At 44.9% G+C, this 24945-nt stretch overlaps 1 protein-coding gene across 7 annotated transcripts in view; it reads right to left on the reverse strand.

Annotated features, from left to right (window-relative positions):
- CSPP1 (centrosome and spindle pole associated protein 1) overlaps positions 1-24945 on the reverse strand; it is a 1229219-nt gene that overhangs the window by 453336 nt on the left and 750938 nt on the right. For all 7 annotated transcript variants that reach the window (XM_078687197.1, XM_078687198.1, XM_078687199.1 and 4 more), the window contains one exon: positions 5469-5621. In XM_078687197.1, coding sequence (XP_078543323.1) covers positions 5469-5621 — 153 coding nt within the window. The remainder of the gene's footprint in view (positions 1-5468; positions 5622-24945) is intronic.

The following is a 24945-nucleotide window of genomic DNA, read 5'->3' on the forward strand; positions in this document are numbered from 1 at the left end:
CCAATTCCTTATTTTATCCCTGTACAGATCAATTTTCTGTACCAATATGCTACATGTGTTGGTGAGGTTCAACATGTGTTTCAGAAGTAAAAAACGAGCTCCATGCAGCAACTGGGCAGAGAAGCCGGAGATAATATTGGAAATAAAGACTGCTTACTTCTTCTATGGAAATAAATCCAATTAAATTTAATGCAATCAAAACATATTCTATGCACATATTTGATAATTTATAGATTAATAATAGTTCTTTTGATTAAAACAAGTTCAACCGCTCAAACGGTAAGCGTCTCGCCAAGTTGCACACTGTAGTGTTATTTCTGTTTGTACACAAGTAATAGAACTAGACACTGCTGTTGACACGCTGATTAATAGATAGCGATAGGATAGTATGCTGTCTTCTTTCCTCTTCTAGTTCAATAAACTCAAACAACACATGCTCAGAAGACACTAATGTTCAACAGGTTAAGAGATAGAACCTGCCATCTGCCTGTCAAAGTCAAAAGTGGCAACTAATTCAATATAAAATAAAAGCTTACCAGTCTCCTCATTCAAGTATAATGGGAATTATATAATAAAAAGATAGTCTACAAATGAGGAGGGCTAGCAAGAAGTGGGACTATGACACTCTCTGACTTAGCTAGGGTATATCTGAATTTCATGAAAACCGAGGATTACTTTCTTGAGAAGTTGCTTAAATTGATCTTCTTTAACCAAGAGATTATTCAATTGATCTAAGAGTGAGAGTCTGCACAATTTCTACTGTGATTGCGAGTCCTGCAATCTTTCCAAAGCTTTACAAAAGACAAGCTAACTTTGTCAGGCAATTTGATGTTACATGACATCTGCTTCATTGCCTGTACCACTCTAGCAGTAGCAGGTATAAGAAAGAGCTGCAACTTTACGGTTTCAATATGGGCAGATGTTTTTAAGCCCACAGCCAATTTCAATATGGCACCTTCCATGCTAATTTATTTGAAGCTGAAATTGTGGATCTGTAGGTTAAAGAAGATATAGTTTTTTTCAAAAAGTTCTCCTTTCATCTTTCTGCTTTGTTAAAACTGACATCTCATGTGGATTCCCCAGGGATCCTCCTTGAGCACCACACTCTTCATAGTCAGATCTTTTAGTATTGAAATCGAACCATTTGCTGATGCTACACAAATATTTGCCTTCATTTCCAGTGGCTATAAACAGACTCAGGAATGCCCCCTTCTCTATGTACACCATTGGTGGCTGAATGAAGGACACCTGTTTGAAACTCAACAGTGAAAAAACCAAGTTCCTTTTGTTGGTAAACTCACTTTCACCTTGTCTTCTGCCAGGTGGCCACCTGACTTCAGCCCAACCCCCATTCCTGCAATGTCAGCCAGAAATTTGGGCATCAAGCTAGACCACAACCTCTCCATGGCAAATCAAGTAAGACAAGTAGTTCTAGCTTGCCTTTATATCTTATGCATGCTATAAAAAATACTTAATGGCTTCCCCTATCAGCACAGAAAACCATGGTGCAGGGACTTATATTCTCACTGCAACACCCTTTCTTTAGGCACTGCCGATCACTTGATAAATCATTTGCCACGGACTCAAAACTCTGCGACAAGGCTTATTCTTTATCCTCCTGCCATATCTCCTATCACCTAACATCTCAAAGGTCTGCACTTCATCCAAGTACATAAAAGGAATCTTTTTTAAATCCTCCATATCACACATATAGCCATCTGTGACACAGACCAATCTATCTTAACAAAAAAGTTAATTTTCATCATCCCTTCTGCACACTTCGCTCTGTTTTTCTCAGTAAAGTGATTTTCCCCAGAATCAAGTGGATCAGAATCAGAGGTCAATCATTTTCACTCCTTCTACTCATCGCCCTTCGTTCCCAGTCTGATAACACTCATTTTAAACAAGATTTCAAATCTGGCTATTACAGTAACCTTTTAAGGCTGCCTCTTTCCCTTTTTTCCACAATAGTTATTTTGGTGCCTGGACGCCTTCCTGAAGGTAATCGGTCATGCTTTATAAATGTCATAATGATAATGTTAACTTTGCAGTTGTATGCTAGGATAACAGTTTGCAGGGAAAGACTGCCTGGAGTATGACACAAAATGTAAATAATGCTGCCCCCACAACAGATTTGACTATGCAATTCCTAGTTGCCAGGAGGGATTTCCGAATTTATTGATCACTGATTACTAGCTCTAAATGTATCCGAAGATTAAATGGCAGGTGGTCATGAATGATGAATCTGCAAGTAAATCAGTATACGTCCCAAAAATTTTTACCATACGAGAGTAACCTTTTCTTATATTGGCTTTCTATACAAAGACTCCCATAACAGTAAAAAAAACAATTGCCACCAGAATGGCCTAGAGTAAATTCCTTAGATAAGACACAACTATTGTTTACTACAAGAACTAATACCACAAATGGGTTCAAAACATTATGGTGCATCTGATCTTCTATGCTCAAACAAATCACAGCCAGTGACATCTCGGTAGGCCAAACTGCTATGGATGCCAATTCAGGTCTCTGTGTCTTGCTCTTAGGGCCTTCCATGCAACATGGTCAGTAACCTCAGGAGAAACCAATTTGATATATTCCCTGGCGCACTCTTACATCCTTTGGCTTAGCATCTCTGTAGGTTGAATGCTTAAATGGTCCACTCAAGTAGCAGCTCCTCACCATACTTGCAAGCAGTGCTATGAAACTAGCCTCCTCTCACTCTTGCAAGAGTATAAATTTGATTTCTTTTTGTAAAGATCTGAAGACCTATCTCTAAGGGATAATTCATCGAGGAGCTGGCTGGATGAACAAGTCTAGAGTGCATTAGGGACAGAACACCACTGAGTAACAGAGAGCTCAATAAATGGTATTTTATTAACGTGTTTAATTTCAATCCCTATGTCCACTATGAACAATATTGTGAGCATATGCAGTACAGATTTAGTATAATTTTTTATTTACCTGTCACCTTCTAAACTTGGGCTATTCGTCACGTTATTCCTGATGGTTTTACTTCTCACAGTGTCATATTTTTTTATACATACTTAAATAAAAGCCAATCTTCACACAATATATAAACACACAGAGTGTTGGTTTGTTGCTGTCAAGACATTTGAGGATTTCCGAATGTCTCAATGACATGCACAGTGAGGTGGAAGCCAACCGCGCACTACATAAAATTATCGTTGCTCTACACAGCTGGCAGGCAGCGCTCACATAAGGATCAAGGCCTCGCACAGCAATGCACTACATTTGGTGAGGGTTTTGCTCCCCCCATTATACCAGAGAGTGAAGGAAATTATTATCGTGACTGTATGATCCTTTATTTCCTTTGGAATTTCTTGCACTTGTGATGCTTTATTTACAGCTTTGCTAGATCTCCGGCAGCCACCAGCATATTCAATTATCAAATCTTGGAGGTGGGTTGAGATGACCTCAACTGGAATTATTGTACTACGTTAACAACAAAAATAAAATGTTTGAAAGGCATTAGCCTGCCACAGGGAGAGAAATGTATTTGAGAAATAAACATGCAGTTTAATGAAGATGAGGTGTGAAACGGACCAAGAATCGTGTTTTAAAGGTGTCTGGGTCCGCTATATAAAGCGGCACTACAAGCAGCATCATCTCCCCACAGAGAATTCTCGAATGGGGTTTTTCCTATGGGGTCGAGGCCAATACTCGGAGTTGGAACCAAGCATTTTTTTAAAGTTACACCATTCAAACGCCCGGTGAAATCAAGATATACATTATCCTGTGCAGCATTTAATGCCTAATGACATATTTGGTTTGCCTTTTGCATTAACCTCGCTATCCTGTACAAAGCGAAAGCCCCGAAAGCAGGTCGATTACCATATTTCTGTTCAATCTAATAAGAGTTTTAGCCTGTAGCACAACAATAACTATTTCCATACTCCTGCACAATTTTGGTAGGTTTCAGAAAGAACACAAGAGAAAGTAGCAGCTCACACTAATGTAAGATTTTAGAGTTAAAGCGTCTTAATTAGGTGACTTCTTAGCACCTGCAGAGGGACAGATGATGAAAGTACAGAATAAGAAAACATATCAATGCCAGTAGACATAGTAAATCAATGCCATCCTATATATACAATTCTCCCACAGAGGAAGGCCTCATGATGAAGGAAGCTACATATTGGGGCGACAGCTTGTCCTCTTTAAATAAATGTTACTCCTTAGAACAAGAAACACTCATTCCACTGCAGGAAAACTGCGGTCCAATAATAATTTGATCCTCTGAGTATTAATACTTCCTGGTGTATTCAGCACAGGAGAAGAGCCAAGAAGTTCAATAACCTATTCCCCTTCAAATAAAAACACAGAATGATGTAAAAGGAATCTTAGAGGAAAATGAGAACACTAACCAGCCAGCAATTGCAGAACAGTCAGAGAACACATGCCTAATGGGAAAAGAAGAAGTGGGTCTTTGATGTTTTCCAGGATGCCAGAAGAGCAGGATGATATAACTGGCATCTGTAAGAGTTTCAAACGTTGGCTGTCACAATAGGAGCATGCATGAATATTGGGTTTGGCTTTTTTCTGGATAGCAGTACATCCAGAGTGAATTAAATTTTACTATAGCATCAACTCAGGTTGCTATTAAATATTGAAAGTAGATCTGTAGATTCTTTGTTCATTTTATTTTTGAACATTTAGCATCCATAAACGGTACTTGAATATTTGATGTTACCATTCTTATGGAGATCTATTTTGCTAAAAGAGAATAGTCTGTCCTTTGTACCATGGAACACAATTAACTTTTTTAGTACCTCTAACTGACAATTTCTTTACATGTTCCATAAGTTCAGCATTCTTTGAAACAGAGCGATAGAACAGCCGCATGTATAAAATACATCAACATCACTGCAGGCCAACCAAAGTATCCAGAAACTGAAACAAAATAACAAAGAACATGTGCTATCCATTTAAAGAGGCCTAAGACAATGAAAATAAATATTGGTTTCTAAATCTATTTCATATTTACCTGACGCTCTCAATTATTGCACCCACACTTAAGGAGCTTAATGAGGTACTACAAACAGTTGCCTTGTCAAAAAATGAACTAATAACCAGAATATATAATACACATTTTACAAACACCTTGCTTTGTTACAGTTTATACATGCTTGCTGTGCCTCCTTATATGCCTCGGGATAACATGTAAATCAGATCAGATATTTAATTGTCTATACAATGATCCAAATTGTCGAAAGACCTCAAATAATTGAAAACTAACAGAACCACAGAGAAATTACATTGTTCACATTTCTAACAGAGTAAAGCCAAATACTCGACTATGTTGTCTCTCTCAAAGATCAGACCAGCAGCGTAAGGGCCAATGGAAAGACCAAAAGATTTAAAAAACATTCACTGTATTATCTTGATCAGTCATGACTGCTACAAGACTACATTGCTTTAAATCAGTGGCATCCCTTGGTACTACGTACCTGCAATCTTATTGGTAGGTGCCGCAGTATTTTCAACTCTTGGGGTGGCTAAACTTTGATCAACCGATAATACTGGTCGTCTGTCGCTATATGGTTTTGCATCTGGGTTTTGATAAGCATCTTCATTTTGCCGGTGCATTCTGCTTAAATCAGCTAGAACAAGAAAAAACAAATTACAACTGCTGGCATTAACATGCACCACATTTTAATTTGGAAAATCAGCACTACAATGGAATGTTGCCATGACCCTGATCAGATTTGTTATTCTATGTTACTTATTATCAAAGCAGCATCTTTAAAGTACCCATTTTCAGGTTAACAAGTTGTAGCAGTAATGAAAACTAAGTTTTATTTCAGGAGTTCATCATTCACAGCTACTATTATACTTCTGACTGCATAGTGTGTACTACTGAGGTAGTACAGCTTGTTACAGCTTAAGTGTAAATATGTAATTTTCATAATATAGATACATTCAGAATGTGCAAATATATGTTTAAAATATCTTATTCTTGATGTGAACTAGGTTATTCACGCTATTACCGCAGAGTATATAGTATTTGAAATATACATTTGGCATTAATTTGTGTCCAGGTTGCTGGCTAATTCCCCCCTTTCCAATAGATAAGTAGGAGAAACATATCTAATCTAGGGCTGTCATGTTGCACATATTAAATGACCCGTCATAAAATGCGATATTCTTTCATTGTTTACCACTATGTCAGTGGGTAAGAGCCCCTGTGCATAGGGTGGAAGTGTAAGAGAGAGGCAGAACCAGAGAGTAAAACTGAACTTAAGTAATTCATATAAACAAAATTCTTTGTGTATGATTTTAAAGTTCTAATTGTACATAGATCAATTAGAATAAATATTTCAGGAAAGCTGTGTACATGCATTTGGGGTGGCTGATGAACCGTAACACTGAAAAATATATGTACTAAATATTTTACTTTACACCATGGGTTTTCAGTTGAGCTACTTTTGTTTAATTTTCTCTTCTAGAGAAAGTATCACTAGAGAGAGGCTGGATAAGGACTACGTATGTTTTACTCTACTGCTTGCATAAGTGCATAAAGTTAGTTACTGCTGTGGATAGATGTATTATACTAAAGAATTCGGACCATATATCAGTTTGTTCTTGAATTTGCACTCTCATAGAAGCTTTAACATTCAGCCTTTGTTTGGTTAATTCTTGTGGGAGGGGGTTCATGTGGTTGCATCATCAGATTATCCAAGAATGGCAGATCACAAATCTTGTTTTAAACACAAACCATATGAAACAAGCATTGGCATAGCCAATAGGTCTCGCTTTTGGGACCTTCTAAGCATTTAGTTATGCAGCACAATATCCTTGGTGCAACCACATTAACTGTTGCGTGGCTAAATACTTATAAGGTCCCAAAGGCGAGACCTATTGGCTATGCCAATGCTTGGTGTGGTTGTATGTGTGTAGTTGTGTGTGTGTGTGTGTGTGGTTGTGTGTGTGGTTGTGTGTGTGGTTGTGTGTGTGGTTGTGTGTGTGTGTGTGTGTGTGTGGTTGTGTGTGTGTGGTTGTGTGTGTGTGGTTGTTTGTGTGTGTGGTTGTGTTTGTGTGTGTGGTTGTGTGTGTGTGTGTGGTTGTGTGTGTGTGTGGTTGTGTGTGTGTGTGGTTGTGTGAGGTTGTGTGTGTGTGTGAGTGTGTGTGGTTGTGTGTGTGTGGTTGTGTTGTGTCTGGTTGTGTTGTGTCTGTGGTTGTGTTGTGTCTGTGGTTGTGTGGGTGCTTGTGGTTGGGTGCTTGTGGTTGTGTGTGTGGGGTTGTGTGGGGTTGTGTGGGTTTGTGTGTGTGTGTGTGTGTGTCGGTGTTTGTGTGTGTGTGTGTGTGGGTGTGTGTGGGTGGTTGTGTGTGTGGTTGTATATGTGTGTGTGTGGTGGTTGTGTGTGTGGATGTTGAGCGTGTGGTTGTGTGTGTAGTTGTGTGTGGTTGTGTTGTGTCTGTGGTTGTGTGGGTGCTTGTGGTTGTGTGTGGGGTTGTGTGGGTTTGTGTGTGTTTGTGTGTGTGTGTGGTTGTGTGTGTGTCGGTGTTTGTGTGTGTGTCGGTGTTTGTGTGTGTGTGAGTGGTTGTGTGAGTGTGTGTGGTTGTGTATGTGTGTGTGGTTGTGCGTGTGGTTGTGCGTGTGGTGGTTGTGGTGGTTGTGTGTGTGGTTGTTGTGTGTGGTGGTTGTGTGTGTGGTTGTTGTGTGTGGTTGTGTGTGGTTGTGGGTGTGTGGGTGTGTGTGTGTGTGTGTGTGTGTGTGTGTGGGTGTGTGTGTGGGTGTGTGTGTGTGTGTGTGTGTGTGTGGGTGTGTGTGTGTGTGTGGGTGTGTGGGTGTGTGTGTGTGTGTGTGTGTGTGGGTGTGTGTGTGTGGGTGTGTGAGTGTGGGTGTGTGAGTGTGTGGTTGTGTGTGTGGTTGTGTGTGTGGTTGTGTGTGTGGTTGTGTGTGTGGTTGTGTGTGTGGTTGTGTGTGTGTGTGTGGTTGTGTGTGTGTGTGGTTGTGTGTGTGTGGTTGTTTGTGTGTGGTTGTTTGTGTGTGGTTGTTTGTGTGTGTGTGTGTTTGTGTGTGTGGTTGTGTGTGTGTGTGTGGTTGCGTGAGGTTGTGTGTGTGAGTGTGTGTGGTTGTGAGTGTGTGTGGTTATGTGTGTGTGGTTGTGTTGTGTCTGTGGTTGTGTTGTGTCTGTGGTTGTGTTGTGTCTGTGGTTGTGTTGTGTCTGTGGTTGTGTTGTGTCTGTGGTTGTGTTGTGTCTGTGGTTGTGTTGTGTCTGTGGTTGTGTTGTGTCTGTGGTTGTGTTGTGTCTGTGGTTGTGTGGGTGCTTGTGGTTGTGTGTGTGGGGTTGTGTAGGGTTGTGTGTGTGTGTGTGTGTGCGCCTGTGTGTGTGTGGTTGTGTGTATGTGTGTGGTTGTGTGTGTGTATGTGTGGTTGTGTGTGTATGTGTGGTCGTGTGTGTATGTGTGGTTGTGTGTGTGTGTGTGTGTATAAGTGGTTGTGTGTGGTTGTGTGCGTTTGTGTGGTTGTGTGTGGGGTTGTGTGTGTGGTTTGTCTGTGTGGTTGTGTGTGTGTGGTTGTGTGTGTGACAGTAATGAACAAGTTACTTACCTTCGGTAACGCTTTTTCTGGTAGATACTATATCTGCCTGTGGATTCCTCACCTTGTGAAATACCCCCTGCGTCAGCAACATTCGGAAATTCTTTTTTCGTAGCCTCGCGCCGACGTGGACTCCTGACGTCATAGAGACACGACCTCGCTCGCGACTCCGCTGACGTCACCGACGCCTATAATAGGCCCACGCCGGCGTGATGACATCAGTTCCGCCCTTTTTTCCGTGCCATCGAGGCACACGGACGGACCAATGACAGTAGAAATATACAAGTATACACAGTACACAATAATCAAGGCAAAACACACAGTGTTAAGCAAAAGCAGGAAAGCAATTGGAACATTTCCTTGACAAAAAAATATATATATAATACATTACAGTAACTCTGGCATAGAAGAGTGGACAACGGGGAGGCGGGTGGGGTCAGTGAGGAATCCACGGGCAGATATAGTATCTACCAGAAAAAGCGTTACCGAAGGTAAGTAACTTGTTCTTCTGATAGATACATCTGCCGTGTGGATTCCTCACCTTGTGAATAGAGTCCCACAGCAGTCCCCACTCCCGGAGGAGGGTGTCCACTCTTCTAAACCAGGAAATCCTGAAGGACAGAGCGCGCAAAGTGACCCTCCCTCCTCACTTCGGAATCCAAGCAGTAATGCTTCGCGAAAGTGTGGAGGGAAGACCAAGTTGCCGCTCTACAAATATCCTCAACAGGCACCCCTCTAGCCAATGCTGAGGTCGAAGACTTAGCTCTAGTTGAATGAGCCCTTATACCCTCAGGTGGTTCCTTACCGGCCAAAGAGTAGCAGATCTTTATGCAGAGGACAATCCATCTCGATAAAGTTCTCTTATGGACCGCCCTTCCTTTCTTGCAGCCAGCAAATCCAACGAAGAGCTGGTCTTCCAAGCGAAAGTCCTTGGATCTGTCCAAGTAAAAGGACACCGCCCTCTTAGGGTCCAGACGGTCAGTCTCTCTTCCTCCTTAGAAGGGTGAGGGGGAGGATAGAAGGTAGGAAGGGTAATGGATTGACCAAGGTGGAAAGGAGTCACCACCTTAGGCAGAAAAGCAGCCCTGGTCCTAAGAACCATTCGATCAGCATGAATGGTCAGGAATGGGGGCTTGGAACTAAGAGCTTGAAGCTCACTAACCCTCCTTGCCGAGGTTATTGCAACCAGGAAGACTGTCTTAAGGGTAAGAAGCCTCATGGGACATTTGTGGAGAGGCTCAAAGGGAGCACCCATCAAAAAGGTCAATACAAGATTCAAATCCCACTGAGGCACAATGAAAGGTGAAGGAGGGAACATATTAGTAAGACCCTTCAAAAACCTTAAGACCACAGGAGACTTAAAAAGAGAAGGCTGGTCAGGCAAGCAGAGAAAAGCCGACAGCGCCGACAGGTAACCCTTTACCGTGGCAACCGCAAGACCCTGCCGCGCCAAAGAAAGGGCAAATTGGAGAACATTAGACAAATGGGCCTTCAAAGGATCAACAGACCTTTCCCCACACCACGTGACAAATTTCGACGATCTATAAGAATAGATGGACTTAGTGGAGTCACGCCTGGCTGACAAGATGACATCCACAACGTCAGGCGGAAGGGAAAAGGAATTCAGGTTGCCCCGTTCAATCTCCAGGCATGAAGGTGCAATGTCTGGAGGTGGGGGTGTAGAACCTGCCCCTCCATCAGAGGGAGGAGGTCTGCCCTGAGAGGGAGACGGAGCGGCGGGTGAGAGGAGAGGTGGAGTAGATCTGTATACCACACCCTTCTTGGCCAATCCGGGGCGACCAATATGACTTGGGCCCGGTCTTGGCGAATCTTCCTCAGAACCCGAGGAATCAAGGGTATGGGGGGAAACGCGTAAAGGAGTTGACCTCTCCAACTCAACTGAAACGCGTCCCCCAAGGCTCCTTGCATCGGATACTGGAGACTGCAGAACGACAGGCAGTGCGCATTCTCGTGAGTGGCGAACAGGTCCACCCGAGGAGTCCCCCACATCCGAAAGATGTCGTGAACCACCTCCGGGTGAAGCCTCCACTCGTGGTCGGCAGAGAACTGCCGACTGAGACTGTCCGTTCAACACACCGGCCAGATGATTCGCCATCAGACAAACCTGATGGTCCTGAACCCAGGACCAGAGACGCAGAGCCTCTCTGCAGAGACACTGCGACCCTACCCCTCCCTGCTTGTTGACGTACCACATCGCGGTCGTGTTGTCCGTCAGGACTTGAACAGACTGACCGCGAAGGGAAGGGAGGAAGGCCTTGAGCGCCAAACGTATCGCCCGCAATTCCAGAAGGTTGATGTGAAGCAACCTTTCCTCTGGAGACCAAAGGCCCTTGACCTCCAGATCCCCCAGATGAGCACCCCACCCGAGAGTGGATGCATCCGTTATCACCGTGGCCACCGATGGGGGAAGTTGAAAAGGCTTTCCTTGGGACAGATTGCCTTCCACGCCCCACCAAGACAGATCCGCTGCAGCTTCTCTGGAGATCCTCACTGACTCCCTGAGATCTCCGCTGTGCTGATACCACTGCTTGCGGAGGCACCACTGGAGCGCCCTCATGTGCCAGCGTGCATGGTTGACCAACAGAATGCATGAAACCATCAGACCGAGCAGGCGAAGGACCTTCAGGACTGGAACGACCGCTCCATTGTAAAACAAAGGAATCATCTCCCGTATGTCGCGAATCCTTTGAGGGGGAGGGAATGCACGACATACGGTTGTGTCCAGTACCGCACCTATGAACAGGTTGCGCTGGGAGGGCACCAGGTGAGACTTGGGTACATTTATTGAAAAACCCAACCTGTACAACAACTGGGTTGTCTCTCGCAAATGATGGAGCACTCTCTCTGACGACTCCGCTTTGATCAGCCAGTCGTCCAAATAAGGGAATACTGGAATCCCTGATCTCCTGAGATGCGCCGCCACCACTGCCATCACCTTGGTGAAGACTCGAGGCGCAGTAGTAAGTCCAAACGGAAGGACCGCAAACTGGTAGTGCTGCGATCCCACCGTAAAACGGAGATACCTCCTGTGCGACTTCAGGATTGGGATGTGAAAGTAAGCATCCTGCAAGTCGAGCGACACCATCTAGTCTTCTTCTTGCAGCGCTTGAAGAACCTGAGCAAGGATGAGCATCTTGAATTTCTCCTGCTTCAGATAGAGATTCAAGATCCTGAGATCCAGGATTGGACGAAGCCTGCCATCCTTCTTCGGAATCAGGAAATACCGGGAGTAGCATCCCTGACCCCTTTCCTGCTCTGGGACCACCTCTATCGCACCCTTTCTTATCAGAGTCAAAACTTCCTCTTGCAGAAGAGACAGATGCTCTTCGGAGCAATACCCTTGGCAAGGAGGGAAATTGGGAGGGAATTCCCGAAAGGGAAGGGCATACCCATTTTCTACAAGATTGAGAACCCAAAGATCTGACGTAACCGATTCCCAATCCTGTAGAAAATGGGTAAGCCGACCCCCAACCGGACCCACATGATCCTGAATGTCGGATCTAGGGCTGCTTCTCAGGGGCAGGGGGGTTGGAGGAAGTGGAGGAGGAAGAGACCTGACGTCCACGAGGACGCACTCTTTGCTTTCCCCTGTATGACCTGTACAAAGAGTTTTGCTGCTGCTGTTGTTGCTGCTGCTGCTGCTGGCCCTGCCGGAAATTCCGAAAGGAAGAGCGGCCAAAACCCCTGAATCTTCTGCCAGTAGAAGAGCCTCTCACTTGAAGACCCAAGGATTTAGCAGTCGCCCTGCTATCTTTAAACCTCTCAAGGGCCGCATCAGCCTTCTTCCCAAAGAGGCCTGAACCATCGAAAGGAAGATCTAATAATGTCGCCTGAACATCAGCCGAAAAGTCAGAAGATTTCAACCAGGCAGACCTCCTAGTAGCGACAGCAGTGCCCATAATGCGCGCCACAGAGTCTACAGTATCCAAACCGCTCTGAATGACCTGGCGAGCCGCTGCCTGAGCGTCAGAGATGACTTCCTCAAAATCCTTCCTGCTGTCATCAGGAACTTTTGGAACAAGAACACGCAAAGAGTCCATCAGAGCGTGTAAATATCTTCCCATCAAGCAAGTGGCATTTGATGACTTCAATGCCATACTGGCAGAGGAGAAGGACTTCTTTGCCACCTGATCCTGCTTCTTTGCTTCCTTCTCAAAAGGAACCTGAGGGAAAGCACTAACGTTCTTTTTGGAGCATGCAGCCTGAATGACCAAACTCTCCGGTGAAGGATGAGAGGTTAAAAAGGCAGAATCCTCAGGGGCAACCCTGTATCTTCTGGCTACACTTTTAGAGACAGCTGGAGCCGACAAAGGTTTTTTCCACACCTCTAGAATGGGCTCTGTCAGAGCATCATTGAAAGGAAGAAGAGGTTCCACCACTGAACTCGGAGAATGCAATACTTCAGTCAGAATATTAGATTTGAATTCTGCTGTAGGCAAAGTCAACTTAAGGAGACTGGCAGCCTTCCTCATAATTAAATGATAGGGTTGAACGTCCTTAGAAGGAGTGCTAGAATCTGAGGGTAACTCCCACTCTGGAGAGAAATCCAGGCTTCCCGCTTCTGCCAAATCCTCAAAAGCATCTCCATCCAATTCACCCTCTTCAACGTCAGATTGTGAATCCAAAAACCTCCTTTCCTCCAGAAGGCGTTGAGCCTCCCTTCTGGATCTCATCTTGACTCGTTTTGCTATCGGATCCACCACCGGCTCCGACGGATTCGGAATCGACGTCGGGATCGAATCCGAAGGCTCAGAGGGATGTGTTCGAGGACGACTCGGAGCAGACGAAGCCGGAACCGGCGTCGACGGCTTTGGTGGAGCCGGAAAATGCCACGGCGGCGTCGGAGCCGGCATGTAAGGCATAAACGGAGCTGGAGGGTAGGAGTGAGGGACTCCTAAGCTAAAAGCCAAAGGACCCATGGGACCCGAAGGTGCACCAGAGGGGTACCACGCCCTCGAAAAGACTCCGTACATTGCGTTGAGAAACACAGAAGGGTCCTGGCCTGGGGCAGGAAATGGTGGATGAAAACCTTCAGGCCTGTCTTGAGGAGCGTTCGGATTCGGCTCACCTAAGGGCGCGGAACCCCCATCCTCACGAGGCTCCTCCTCATCTCGGACCGGGGACGGCGCCGGAGATGGAATCGGAGCCGGATTCGGAGTCGGAGACTGAGCCGGAGACGGCGCCCGTGACTCAGAAGGGGAGGCCTCACCTTCAGGTTCTGGATCCGAAACATCAACGGTCACCACCTTCGAACGTACCTTCTTCGGTGACCTCGACCTCGATCCCGACTCCTTACCAGAACGACGTCGGGACTCATGTCTCCTCTTCTTATGTTTCCTCTTTTTTGAAACACAATCAGAAGCCGACTTCGAAGACGACCTTCCTCGAGATCCAGACCTCGATCTTGACTTCGACCTCGCCCTTCGAGAACGAGACCTCGACGATTTCTCCTTTCCAGCTTTCATCTTAGCCACCAGGAGCTTCGCCTCTCTCTCCCTCAGGGCCTTCGGGTTCATCTTCTTACACGAAGAGCAGTCCTCCACATCATGGTCCGAGCTCAAGCACCAGATGCAGTCGCTGTGTGGGTCGGTAATGGACATCATTTTGCCGCATTCTCTACATGGCTTGAAGCCGGTCTTTTTCGAAGACATTGTCGAAGAGACAGGATACAGAGAAGCAGAAAATGGCAACAATATAGACAACAAAGTATCCGTTGGCTACAGAGATTCCCGATAACCGTTAGCGTCGACGACGCGGAAAAAAGGGAACTGATGTCATCACGCCGGCGTGGGCCTATTATAGGCGTCGGTGACGTCAGCGGAGTCGCGAGCGAGGTCGTGTCTCTATGACGTCAGGAGTCCACGTCGGCGCGAGGCTACGAAAAAAGAATTTCCGAATGTTGCTGACGCAGGGGGTATTTCACAAGGTGAGGAATCCACACGGCAGATGTATCTATCAGAAACTAAAAGCATCTCAAAATAAAGGAACACAAACATCGAGTTTGTGGAAAGAGAAAGCACATTGTATGTCAAACCGGCGCATCAAAGCATTAACACAACAACATGTTCTTTGAACGAGAACATCAAAGAGACGCTGCTAAAGTGATCTCGGGCGCTTAAGGAGTATGATGAGGTTTGCCATTTGGCGCCTCGGTTCCTAAGCGCGCGCCCGTGCACCTGCACTGTAGCTCTAGGCTGGCCATGGTAGTAATTTTTGACCCCTCGCTAAATGTCTCACCAGACCAACGCATGCGCTGGGTCAGGCGAGACCTAAAAAGGGAGGGTCCTAGGTGGTGGTGTGACGTGGGCTGCAGCAGTCAATATAAGATCTAACAGAAACGTTACTGATTTGATACCCATATCCAGAAAAATTTAAGGGCCTGTTGCGACATGTTTCTAACAATGGAAATGTTTACAAATTCCTTTATCGACGTGGATGCAGGAGTTAGACAATACCAGACTTCTAACCGGTCACAATTAATACCAGACTGAATTTAGACAATACTGGGGGTTTAACAGGTACTCATTCATGCTTTAAATAGTATAATATTAATTACATCATGCATTTTGGGCCAAACAGTGAGAACTATGATCTTGAATTTATTAGTAAATGTACATCTATTATTACACGGTATGAAATCTTCAATCAACAGAGTCAAAACAAGATCGAGAAAATGTGCAATATGCAGATAAGGATATCAAGGAAATGAGAGGACGTAACAGCACCAACAGCAGTCTTTCCTTTTCCGGTAAGCTGTTCAAAATATTAATTTCCTCCTGGAAAGGGAGTGATGTTGTGTGCAAACTTTAGCTAGTCCAACTTTTTAATCCAACACTACATTCTGGGGCTTTGACTTCACATTATCATTACCACTATTAGAGCAGACATCTCAGAATGCTAAGTATCGTTTCCTGAAACATCATAGCTGATTAAAGTGTCAAACAAAATATGAAACACTTTGTCAGCTATAAACTGACATCTCAGGGTACTGTGACCTTATAAAGGCACTCGGCCTGAGGTTTCTATCTCTAACTAACTGTAAGAAATGTGATTATTAGGTGAAGGGGTGAGAACCCACTTTAAAAAGTAATCACAATCCTGGTCAAATGAATCACAAAAGTCACTAAATAAACCTATGCTTAACCCTCTGGTAGCTTGTCACAAAAGGAGCCAGACTAAACTTAGAGGCTATGTGTGAAGTAATTACGCAGCATTCAAACGGTAATAAAGTGAAAACACAGCACAAGGAAAATTCCTAACTTAAATAGAGTAAATGTTAATAACTAAACTGACATCAAAATTATGCATATCCATCAGTAAAATTGAAGTTATTAATTTTTACAGTTAACGATTAAAAACTGCAGGAATCTGGTTGCGCCAAACCAGGGAAACATCACACGTTGAGGCCAACCATGATGGAGAGTGGTCCGGATACAGGATCAGGTTTGTCCCACTGGAAGATTTAACTTCTGACTTCGATGTGAGCACAGTGCAGTGCAGCGTGGCTCTGTGTCCCTCGGAGTAGATCTGATCAGATTTCAGTTGGGAGTGGTTCTATGAGGCTCTACGTCAGATCCGGTGAAGCCTTCGGTTAGCAGCTGCGTGGCTCTGCATCAGATCTGGAGAAACCTCTAGTTAAGCAGGGAAAAGTACACTCTGGCTCCAAGCCAAGGGTCCAAAACCTTGAGGATAGCACATGGGGGTGAGGACTGACACCCGCAGAGGCCAGCAAAGGGGACTAGGTCCACTTGGGACTACTCAGTTGGAAAGCAGGAAAGACATCTGGAACTTGTTGTAACCATGTAGCCAACTGACCCTTGGAGTCACTTCCTGTGTCTTGGATTCATAGCAAGCAGGTTTAGTCTTCCTTCAACATAACAGCCCAGGGAATATGGGTATGTAGTCTGGTTACTACGATCATACTTATCCACTCACGATTAGCACTATCCCAAATGGAATAAAAATGGATGGAGGCATATTAAATAAGGAACAAGTACAGTACTAAGACAGACCGATATTGAAAGCATAACCTCAAATCTACTGGGAACATTATCAAAGCAGTTACTACAGGCTCACTGCTGGGAGCAAGCAGTATTCAGTAACTCCACCAATAAAAAAAGAGGTAACGATACTGATTAGGCCTGCACATGAAGAATGTTAACTGTAATGGCTGGTAGGTACTAACAGACTTCGCACTATCAGCAACAATGTACGTTGTAGGCTTTTAAGTGACCAACAAAGATGAGAATTATTTAAAAGACATTATTGGGAAACATTGTAAAAAAAATTAAGAACATTTTAGTGGCATTTCAACATTAATAATATTGCTAACGTGCAGTCTAGAAATACTGTCCTCAAATGCTGCATGGATTACAAAGAAGGAAGTAGGTAGCTTCTCTGAAGTGCCACACCAGCCCTTCTCCCTAGGGGATCGAGTGACACCCAGTTCCATATCCCGCCTCTGTTGGCATGCATTATGGTCCTCTCCATCAAGTTCTGTAGGTTTGCACTTCATAGTCCAAGGAGCAGGACAGTCTTGTATGCAAGTCAAGTGTTATCCCCCGGTGGCAGGCCCAGTCACCACAGACCTTCCCTTGTTTCTGCAGGAAGACCTGGTTGCATAGATCAGCTCTCTAGGTCGAGGCATCTGTCTAGGCCTTTTTTCCAGTCCGCAAGGGATGGGACTTTCAGTGTCTAGCCATGTCCGGCTTTGCTACTACCAGCACAATACACAGTAGAGCTCTTTTATAGCTGTTGGCCTGACGTGTGTCTGAAATATGTATTAGTATGAGTTTGGGATCCTTGGAAAGGGGCAATCCCGTAACACCTCTAAGAAAGGTTAGAACTCCACGCCAAGATCAGGCAGCCCATAACATGTGAAGAAAGTCTCAGTGGTGGGCAGAGCAGCACAGACATGTTGTAGAGGCAATCCTAATATAGTCTAGCACGAGTGAGGTAAACTCAAGTATTTGAACTGCAAGTATTTGAACTGCATAAGACAGAATTGAGCTGTGTTGACTGCCTCTCTAGGAGGACTCAGTGCTTCCCACCAGACATAGCCATCTATCTGCTCATGATGCCGCGTCCAAGTCGCCCAGAGTCTGTGAAAGGAATCTGTAGTGTGTATGACCAATGACATATATAAATGATAGTCTATGTTCCATGGGTGGGTTGAGCAGCACCTGACTTTCCAAGGGACTAAACTCAGTAAGCTCCTTCAGACCAGAGACATAAGGTAGGAGTGCATGCCTGATCTGCAGAAAGTGGTAAAATTGTGTTTTATGGAGCTTGTACTTCAAGGTCAGTGATTGGGCTGAATGGTAGTCCTCATCATAATGTCTTCCAAAGTAGAGATCCCAGCCACAAAGCCCTCCAGCTAAGAAACTTGCAAAAGCCAACTTCCAGTCCACAACAGTTTCTCTAGTTAGGCGCTTGTTCCAACCAAGCACACAGAGAGTATCGTGCTAAATTGGTATGCTACCTTCGTCACCAGGGGGAGCTTAGGTGGGGGTGGAGGGTGGAAGGAGTGAACCTCTTTACAGGCTATGTGCAATCGGAGTACCATGTATGACCCATTTCTTTGGAAAAGTATGCTGAGGTGTCAGAGGCTCAAAACCACCATTTGTTAAGCACCACTAGCTGCGAGTCTCTTTAGTTTGAAACGATGTAAGGTGTGACATCCAGTTTTAAAGGTAGTACTATAGCATTTGGTAAGCGAGTTTCTGGGCAATCCCCAGTTCCAAAGCAAGTGCTGCAGTGCCTAGTTCAAGCAGGTAAACTAAAATCCAAGGTATGGGGAATTCTGGAGTTGGTACAACAGGAGAGGGAGCCCGACACACTTATAGCACGCTAGTCAGCCCATGAGCTAGAGAGGAAGTGTAAACCAAAAGTAGAAATCTATGTGTAGTCTGTTTAGATGGGTTTGGAGATTTTCATCCCAAGCTCTTTGTCGGTCTTCAGTAATAAAGACCTCCAGGTACTGGAAGCCAGCCTTTCACACTTGCAGGTCGTTCCCCCAGGTTATCAGTTGCGTCCAACTTCTCAATAGGGAGGATTTGGCCATGTTAATGCCCAACCTGGAGTATTCTCCAAAGATTTGCAGAATCTGTACACCCTGCAGGCCTGACCTGAGTGGGTCTGAGAGAAAGATGAGTACATCATCCACATACAGTGCAATCTCTTATAACACTTCAGGGGCTCATTCAAATCCCCGCACCTGCGCATCTATTTGCAGCTACTTCACCAAAGGCTCAATAGCCAGTCCAAACAGTGTCCGGGGCATCCCTGCTGCGTTCCCTGCTGTATTGAGAAGCCTGGGATACCGAACCCCCTACACAAATTCGGACTATGAGGTTAGTGTATAATAGCTTAACAAAGCTGAAATAATGGCGTCAACGTTCATGTTGGTAAGGAGAGCAAATAAGTAAATCCACCCCATAGAGTCAAATGCCTCGCGCATATCAATCAGGAGTGCCTTCTCTCCCAATATCCTTGCAGTCTATGCCAGGACATTCTGGACTCACCAGATATTGTGTTGTGTGGCCTGACTGAGCACACATTCAAACTAGTCACTAGGTGGACAAGGGTTCCCCACCAGTCGGGTGGCCAGGGCTTTGGCCCAGATCTTCACCTCTACTTTACGTAGGGAAATGGGGCGGTAGGAGAAGCAGCAAGTTGGGGGAGGACCTAGTTTTGGGATAACAGCTATGTCGCAAATCTGGTGGTAACTGACCTTCCTTAAGGGCCTTGGTAAACATGTCTGCTACTGACAGGTCTAGTTGAGTCCAATATGCCTTCAAGAATTTCACTGCCAATCTGTACAGTTTAACATATTAGCTGCAAATTCAGCAACCATTAAAGGCTCTTCTTTGATGCTATTGCCTGCGTTGTCTACTAGTCGGCCTATGGGCATGCATGTGGCAGGGCAAAGACAGTGGAGGATTTTACTGGCCTTATCTCCGCAGTGATATATGCAACTTTGTATCGCAAGCATTGCCAGTCATGCCTCATCTAAAAAGGTCAGTCTTCGTAGGGATTGGTTGTGCAGAGCAGAATTGGGTGTGAGGTCACTGTGTAGATCTTTTCCATCTTAAGCAAGTGCATTCCCCTTTCCGTGACCTCCTCTCAGTTCTTCCATTTCAACCTGATCTTTGATTGGCCATACCGTAGTGGGTAAGATTTCAATATGACCTTACACCCCAAAATTGATAAAAGTACATCCATGGACAATTTCAATTATTTGCCACAAAACAAAACTAAAATGTGGCAATTAATTGCGAGCTTCAAATTAAATGACATTTGGCACAAGCACCCAGAGAAAAGTACAGGTTTAAATTCTTAAACCAAAAAGCTTATTCCTGCATGGTTTACTACTTAATTTCTCAATCATTGATTAATTGCTGTTCATCATGCATAGGAAGTAGAAAAGTATAAGATCAAGAAAATTGGGCAACCATATCTGAACTCAAAACAGTGAACTATGGTCTGCAATTTAGTTAGCAGAAATAAAACTACCAATCTAATTCTTGAATCATTGAAGAATTGAGTTGGATCAATAAAGTGACTGCCAATTTAAGGGGTTCTCCAGGATGCACTCAAAGCTTAATTGACAGGTCTCTTAACTAGCATTGGGAAGGGGACCAAATAAGCTTGATAGAATTAGATAAAGGAACACAAATTGTTAAAAATTCATGGCCCAAACACTTTTGTATTAGTAAAATTAGGAGGTACATACAACCGTGGAAAAGGGGAAAGGTAAGTATCTCGCAGAACTTCTTTTTAATAAAATAAGAATGTTCTAATGCAATGCTCTGGATCAAGATATAACATCAACAGGAATCAAATAAACTACCATATCATTAAAAAAATCAATTAAACTAATAAAGAATATCTCCAGTAACGTGGCACAAGGCCTTTAATGTTTTGAAGACCTATATATTTAGGCCTATGCCTTGTTTGTTTGAAAATACCAAATGACATAAAAATAAAGAAAAAAACAGTTCATACTGTCAGATGGAACTTCTCTAAAATACCTTCAGAATCTGTGCCTCAATTCAAGAAATTTGCTTAAGGAACTCACTAGGGAAAGTTATAGTTGAGGAAAAATACAGCTTTCTGCTGAGCAAACCGCAAGTAATTGATCTAATATCATAAGAAACGAAAAAAACTCCCCTGCTCAGCTAGTTTACTTGATCCAGAAAATGCATTACTCAAGGTGTGTTGAAAGTTCTTGTGGACAGAGATGTGGCAAGTCGGTGATGCACCACTATTAATTCGATGAAACTATAGAAATTTAAACTGCAGATTCCCTACCTTTTGAATACTTTCCCAAACATCAGACTGAAGGCCAAAACCTTTCAGCAGTAACTCTGCACACTGGTAGGTGGCATTGTGCAGTTCCACATTGACGACATTCAGCTTCGGAAGTGACGTGCAGAGCCTATGTAGACGCCAATCCCATGAGCTGACACCAGTTGCTTTCAAGACTATTCCTGCCTCCAGACGCAGAGCCCTAAAAGCAAACTGGTGTGACCAGTATGCAGATTCCAAGCATTGGAATCCTGTTAATGGATGGAGGTCAACCACAGAATGGGGAGGATAGGAATGTAGGTGAGAAATCTGCAGCTAGAGTCTCTACCAGAAAGATGGTCATCAAAGGTAAGCAACTTGTTTTTATGATATAGAATTCTAGCCACAGATTCCTTGCCTTTTGAATAGATACCAAAGCAGTACCTAATTGGAGATGGGTGTGTGGATGGACTTAGACCAGAAAGTGCTGCAGGATAGAGTGGGCAAAACGCCACTCTTAGCGAACCTGATGGAATAAAATTGCTTTGTGACTGTATGGAGGGATGCCGACATAGCTGCCTGACAAATATCTAGGACAGGGACACTGCATGTCAACGCAGTGGTAGCAGCTTTGGCACTGGTGGAATAACCTTGCAGTTGTTCAGGAGAATGCTTTTTAGCCCGTGGGTAGCAGATCTTACTGCATAGCAAGATCCAGCATGAGATGGTTCTCTTCTGCACACGCTTTTTTTTCACTCCTGAGAACCCCGCAAAAAAGCTGATTGCTGACCCAGTGTGCTTTTTAGTACACGCAAAGTAGATGCTCAGCGCTCACTTGGAGTACAAGCGAAGGAGTCTCTCCTCCTTCTTAGAGGATGGAGAAGGAGCATAGAATGCCGGCAGGGTAAAGGACTGACAAACATGGAACAGCATCACAATTTTAGGCAGGGAGGATGCCCACGTCGAATTGACAAAAACAGCTTGAAGCTCACTCAAACGCTGATGTGATGACAATGAGGAACACTATCATGAGGGTGAGGAGCTGCGGGGAACAGCTGTGAAACGGCTCAAATTGATTTCACATTAGAAATCTAAGGACCACTGTGGCATAACAAAGGAAGATAGAAGAAAGAAATGTAAACCGTTCAAAAAACGCAACTTACAAAAAGCCAAAAGATACTTTTCAACTGTGTCAAAGGCAAGGACTTGCTGGCCTAACAACAAAAAGTGCAAAAACGTAACCTGGAGGTGGGTCTATCCGTCAAGCACCGCACAAAGCCACAAGTTTTTCCCAAAAACAGGCGTTTACAGTTTTTGTCAAAGGGAGCATGGCTGCCAAGATAACATTAACCATCTCCAGAGGAAGGTTAAAGTAGTTCAGCTCTTGCTGCTCAAACTCCAATCAAAGGAGGAGGTTGAGAAAGCCATGGTGTAGAACCCTGCCCTGTTGCTGCAAAAGAGGTCTCCTGGAGGAGCAGCCTAATCGACGACAGACACTCAAGCCCAGGAGGTCTTGATACCATGCTCTCCTCGCCAAATCCAAGGCCACTAGAATGACTAGGGCCCAGACAGTCCCAATCTTGATACCTCCGGGCAGGAGTGGTATCGGTGGAAATACATACAGGAGTCCTGAAGTGCACTTGAGGTAGAAGGTGCCTCGGAGTGAGCGACGTCTTGGAAACTCCAGCATGCAGAAGTGTTGATAATGCTTGTTCTCAGCAGATCGGGTCTCCCTATTTGCGCTACCTCCAGATGTAACTGCCACTAGTGATCTGTGAGGAGCTAATGGCTGTGTATGTCGGTCCTGGTATTCATTGATCCTGCCAGGTGGTTCACCACCAGGAAAACTCAGTAGCGGTCTAGACACTTTCATAGGTGCAAGGCCTCCTGGCACTGTTTGTTGCAGCACTACATGGAGGTGAAGTTGTCTGTGAGCACCTGAACAAGCCTTCCCATGATGGATGGAATTAAGGTTTTCAGTTTCACGTTCCAAAAGGTTGATATGGAGCCATAACTCTGCTGGAGACCAGAGGCTCTGATCTGTGCCCAGAATGGTTCAGATGAAAGGGAGTGTCCGAGAAGGAGTCAGGTGTGACTTTGGCACATTGATGGTGAACCCCAAAGATGACATGAGGTTCATCATAGTCTAGATGTAATTGACAACTGCCTGAAGTGAGCCCACCTTCAACAACCAGTCATCGAGGTTGGGGGAACTGGCATCCCGTACTGCTTAAGTTATGTTGACATCATCGCCATCACTTTTGTGAACACATAAGGGGGGGCGCTGGTGAGAGCAAAGGGGACCTCAGCGAACTGAAAATGTTCCTGTCCCACCATGAACCGCAGGTAGCGCCAATGGGCCTGCAGGAAGGGTATATGTCAATTGGCGTACTACAGGTCCAATGCCCCACTCAGTCTCCAGGGTCGAGGACAGACAAACCCATTTAAGAATAAGAATCCAGGGGAAGACGTCGGAAGGATGCAGGCATAAATAGGACAAAGTCCTCCTCCCTTTTTGGGCACCAGAAAGTAGCGAGAATAGCAACCATGTTCTACTTCTGGCATGAGCACCCGCTCAATAGAGACTTTTGGCAAAAGGGATTGTACTTCCGCCCGCAAAACGGAAAGATGTTCCTTCATCAGTAATTGGGGGGACAGTGGGATGTGCAGTGGTGTGAAAAGAAAGGGCAGGGCATAGCCCTTCTGAACAATTTGCAGGACCCACCTGTCAGATGTTATGCACTGCCAACCCGACAAGAATTTTTGAATCCTGCTTCCTACTCAGTGGCCATGCTCCACTAAGGACAGGTTAAAAGAATTCGGCAGGTGGGGGATGCAGGAGGAGTGTACTCAGTGGCCTGTTGACCTGGACTGCAGTAGCAGTGGGCACCACGGTCACAAAACTGTCATGGGGCACCATGCTGAGCTTGGATTGACTGACGGTATGGGTTACCTCTGCTGAAGCCATGAAAAGAATGAATGGTAGGGCTGATGCGGTTAGTGAGGTGGGGTAGATAAGCCCAGGAAGTGTGTTGTGGCCCTGCTTTCCTTGAACTTCCCATCGGACCTCATGTTTTTGAGGGATGACTAAGCTTTGCCTGAAAAACTGGTGTAACCATAGCCATGTGTAGTGCCAAACGGTGGTGTTCAAATCACAACAAATTGTGAACTTGGCTGCATCCCAGCCATCCTGAATGGCCTGGGCAATGACAAGTTGGAAATCGTAAGGGACACCTTGGAGGATTTGAGCAACTGAGTCCCAAAGGGCGTGAGAATAGATCGGTTTTCCTTGATAAAGATTGTACCAAAACCCAGATGATGAATGACATTGGGTGATTGATGGGTCTTGGCAGCAGGATATCTCGCTCCCACTCGGAACACTGGCACTCTAGTTTTTGCTCCGTTTAGCTGACTCACTTCTCTTTCACTTCCTTGTGTAGACCCAGGGTGTTCTGTAGTTGACTACGTGAGAATAGAGCACCAGCAGGCATTTACAGTCCTGAGGGTCAAGCAGGTGGATGAAAAGAATCTCTTCCCAAATGTCTTCAACAGTTTTACCTACCTATTATGGGGAGTAGTCAGAAAGGTTTTGGGATTGTTATATCTAGCAGATGCCTGCACCACCAAGCTTTCAGGTGAAGGGAGTTGAGATAAAAATACAGGTATGCCCGGGGCTGGGCAGTGGAGTCATGCACGGATTGGCCCATGCCCCCAACAGGGTGTCCGTTAGAGTCTAATTATATGGTAAAAGGGCCTCAGTAGATGTCTGCCCCGGCTAAAAGTCTGCCATAAGCACTTTGATCTTGACCTCTAAGGTGGGGAGCAGGAGGTCAAGGACAACGACTACTAAGCCTCCTGCAGGTCGTCATACCAATTTTCCTATTGATAAGGTTGGCCAGTCTTATCACCAATATTATGATCATTATCTAAACCCACAACGGATGGGGAATACAGGGTGTGCTGTTGTCATTGTGGAGACATATCAAATGGTGAAAGGAGCTTCAATGGTTAGTCGGGTCGCAACTTCAATCAAGGTCGAACTGGCACTGACTCTACATCAGAGGGGACAACTA

The sequence above is a fragment of the Lissotriton helveticus genome, chromosome 4_1 (genome assembly GCF_964261635.1).
Source record: "Lissotriton helveticus chromosome 4_1, aLisHel1.1, whole genome shotgun sequence".
Taxonomy (NCBI): Eukaryota; Metazoa; Chordata; class Amphibia; order Caudata; family Salamandridae; genus Lissotriton; species Lissotriton helveticus.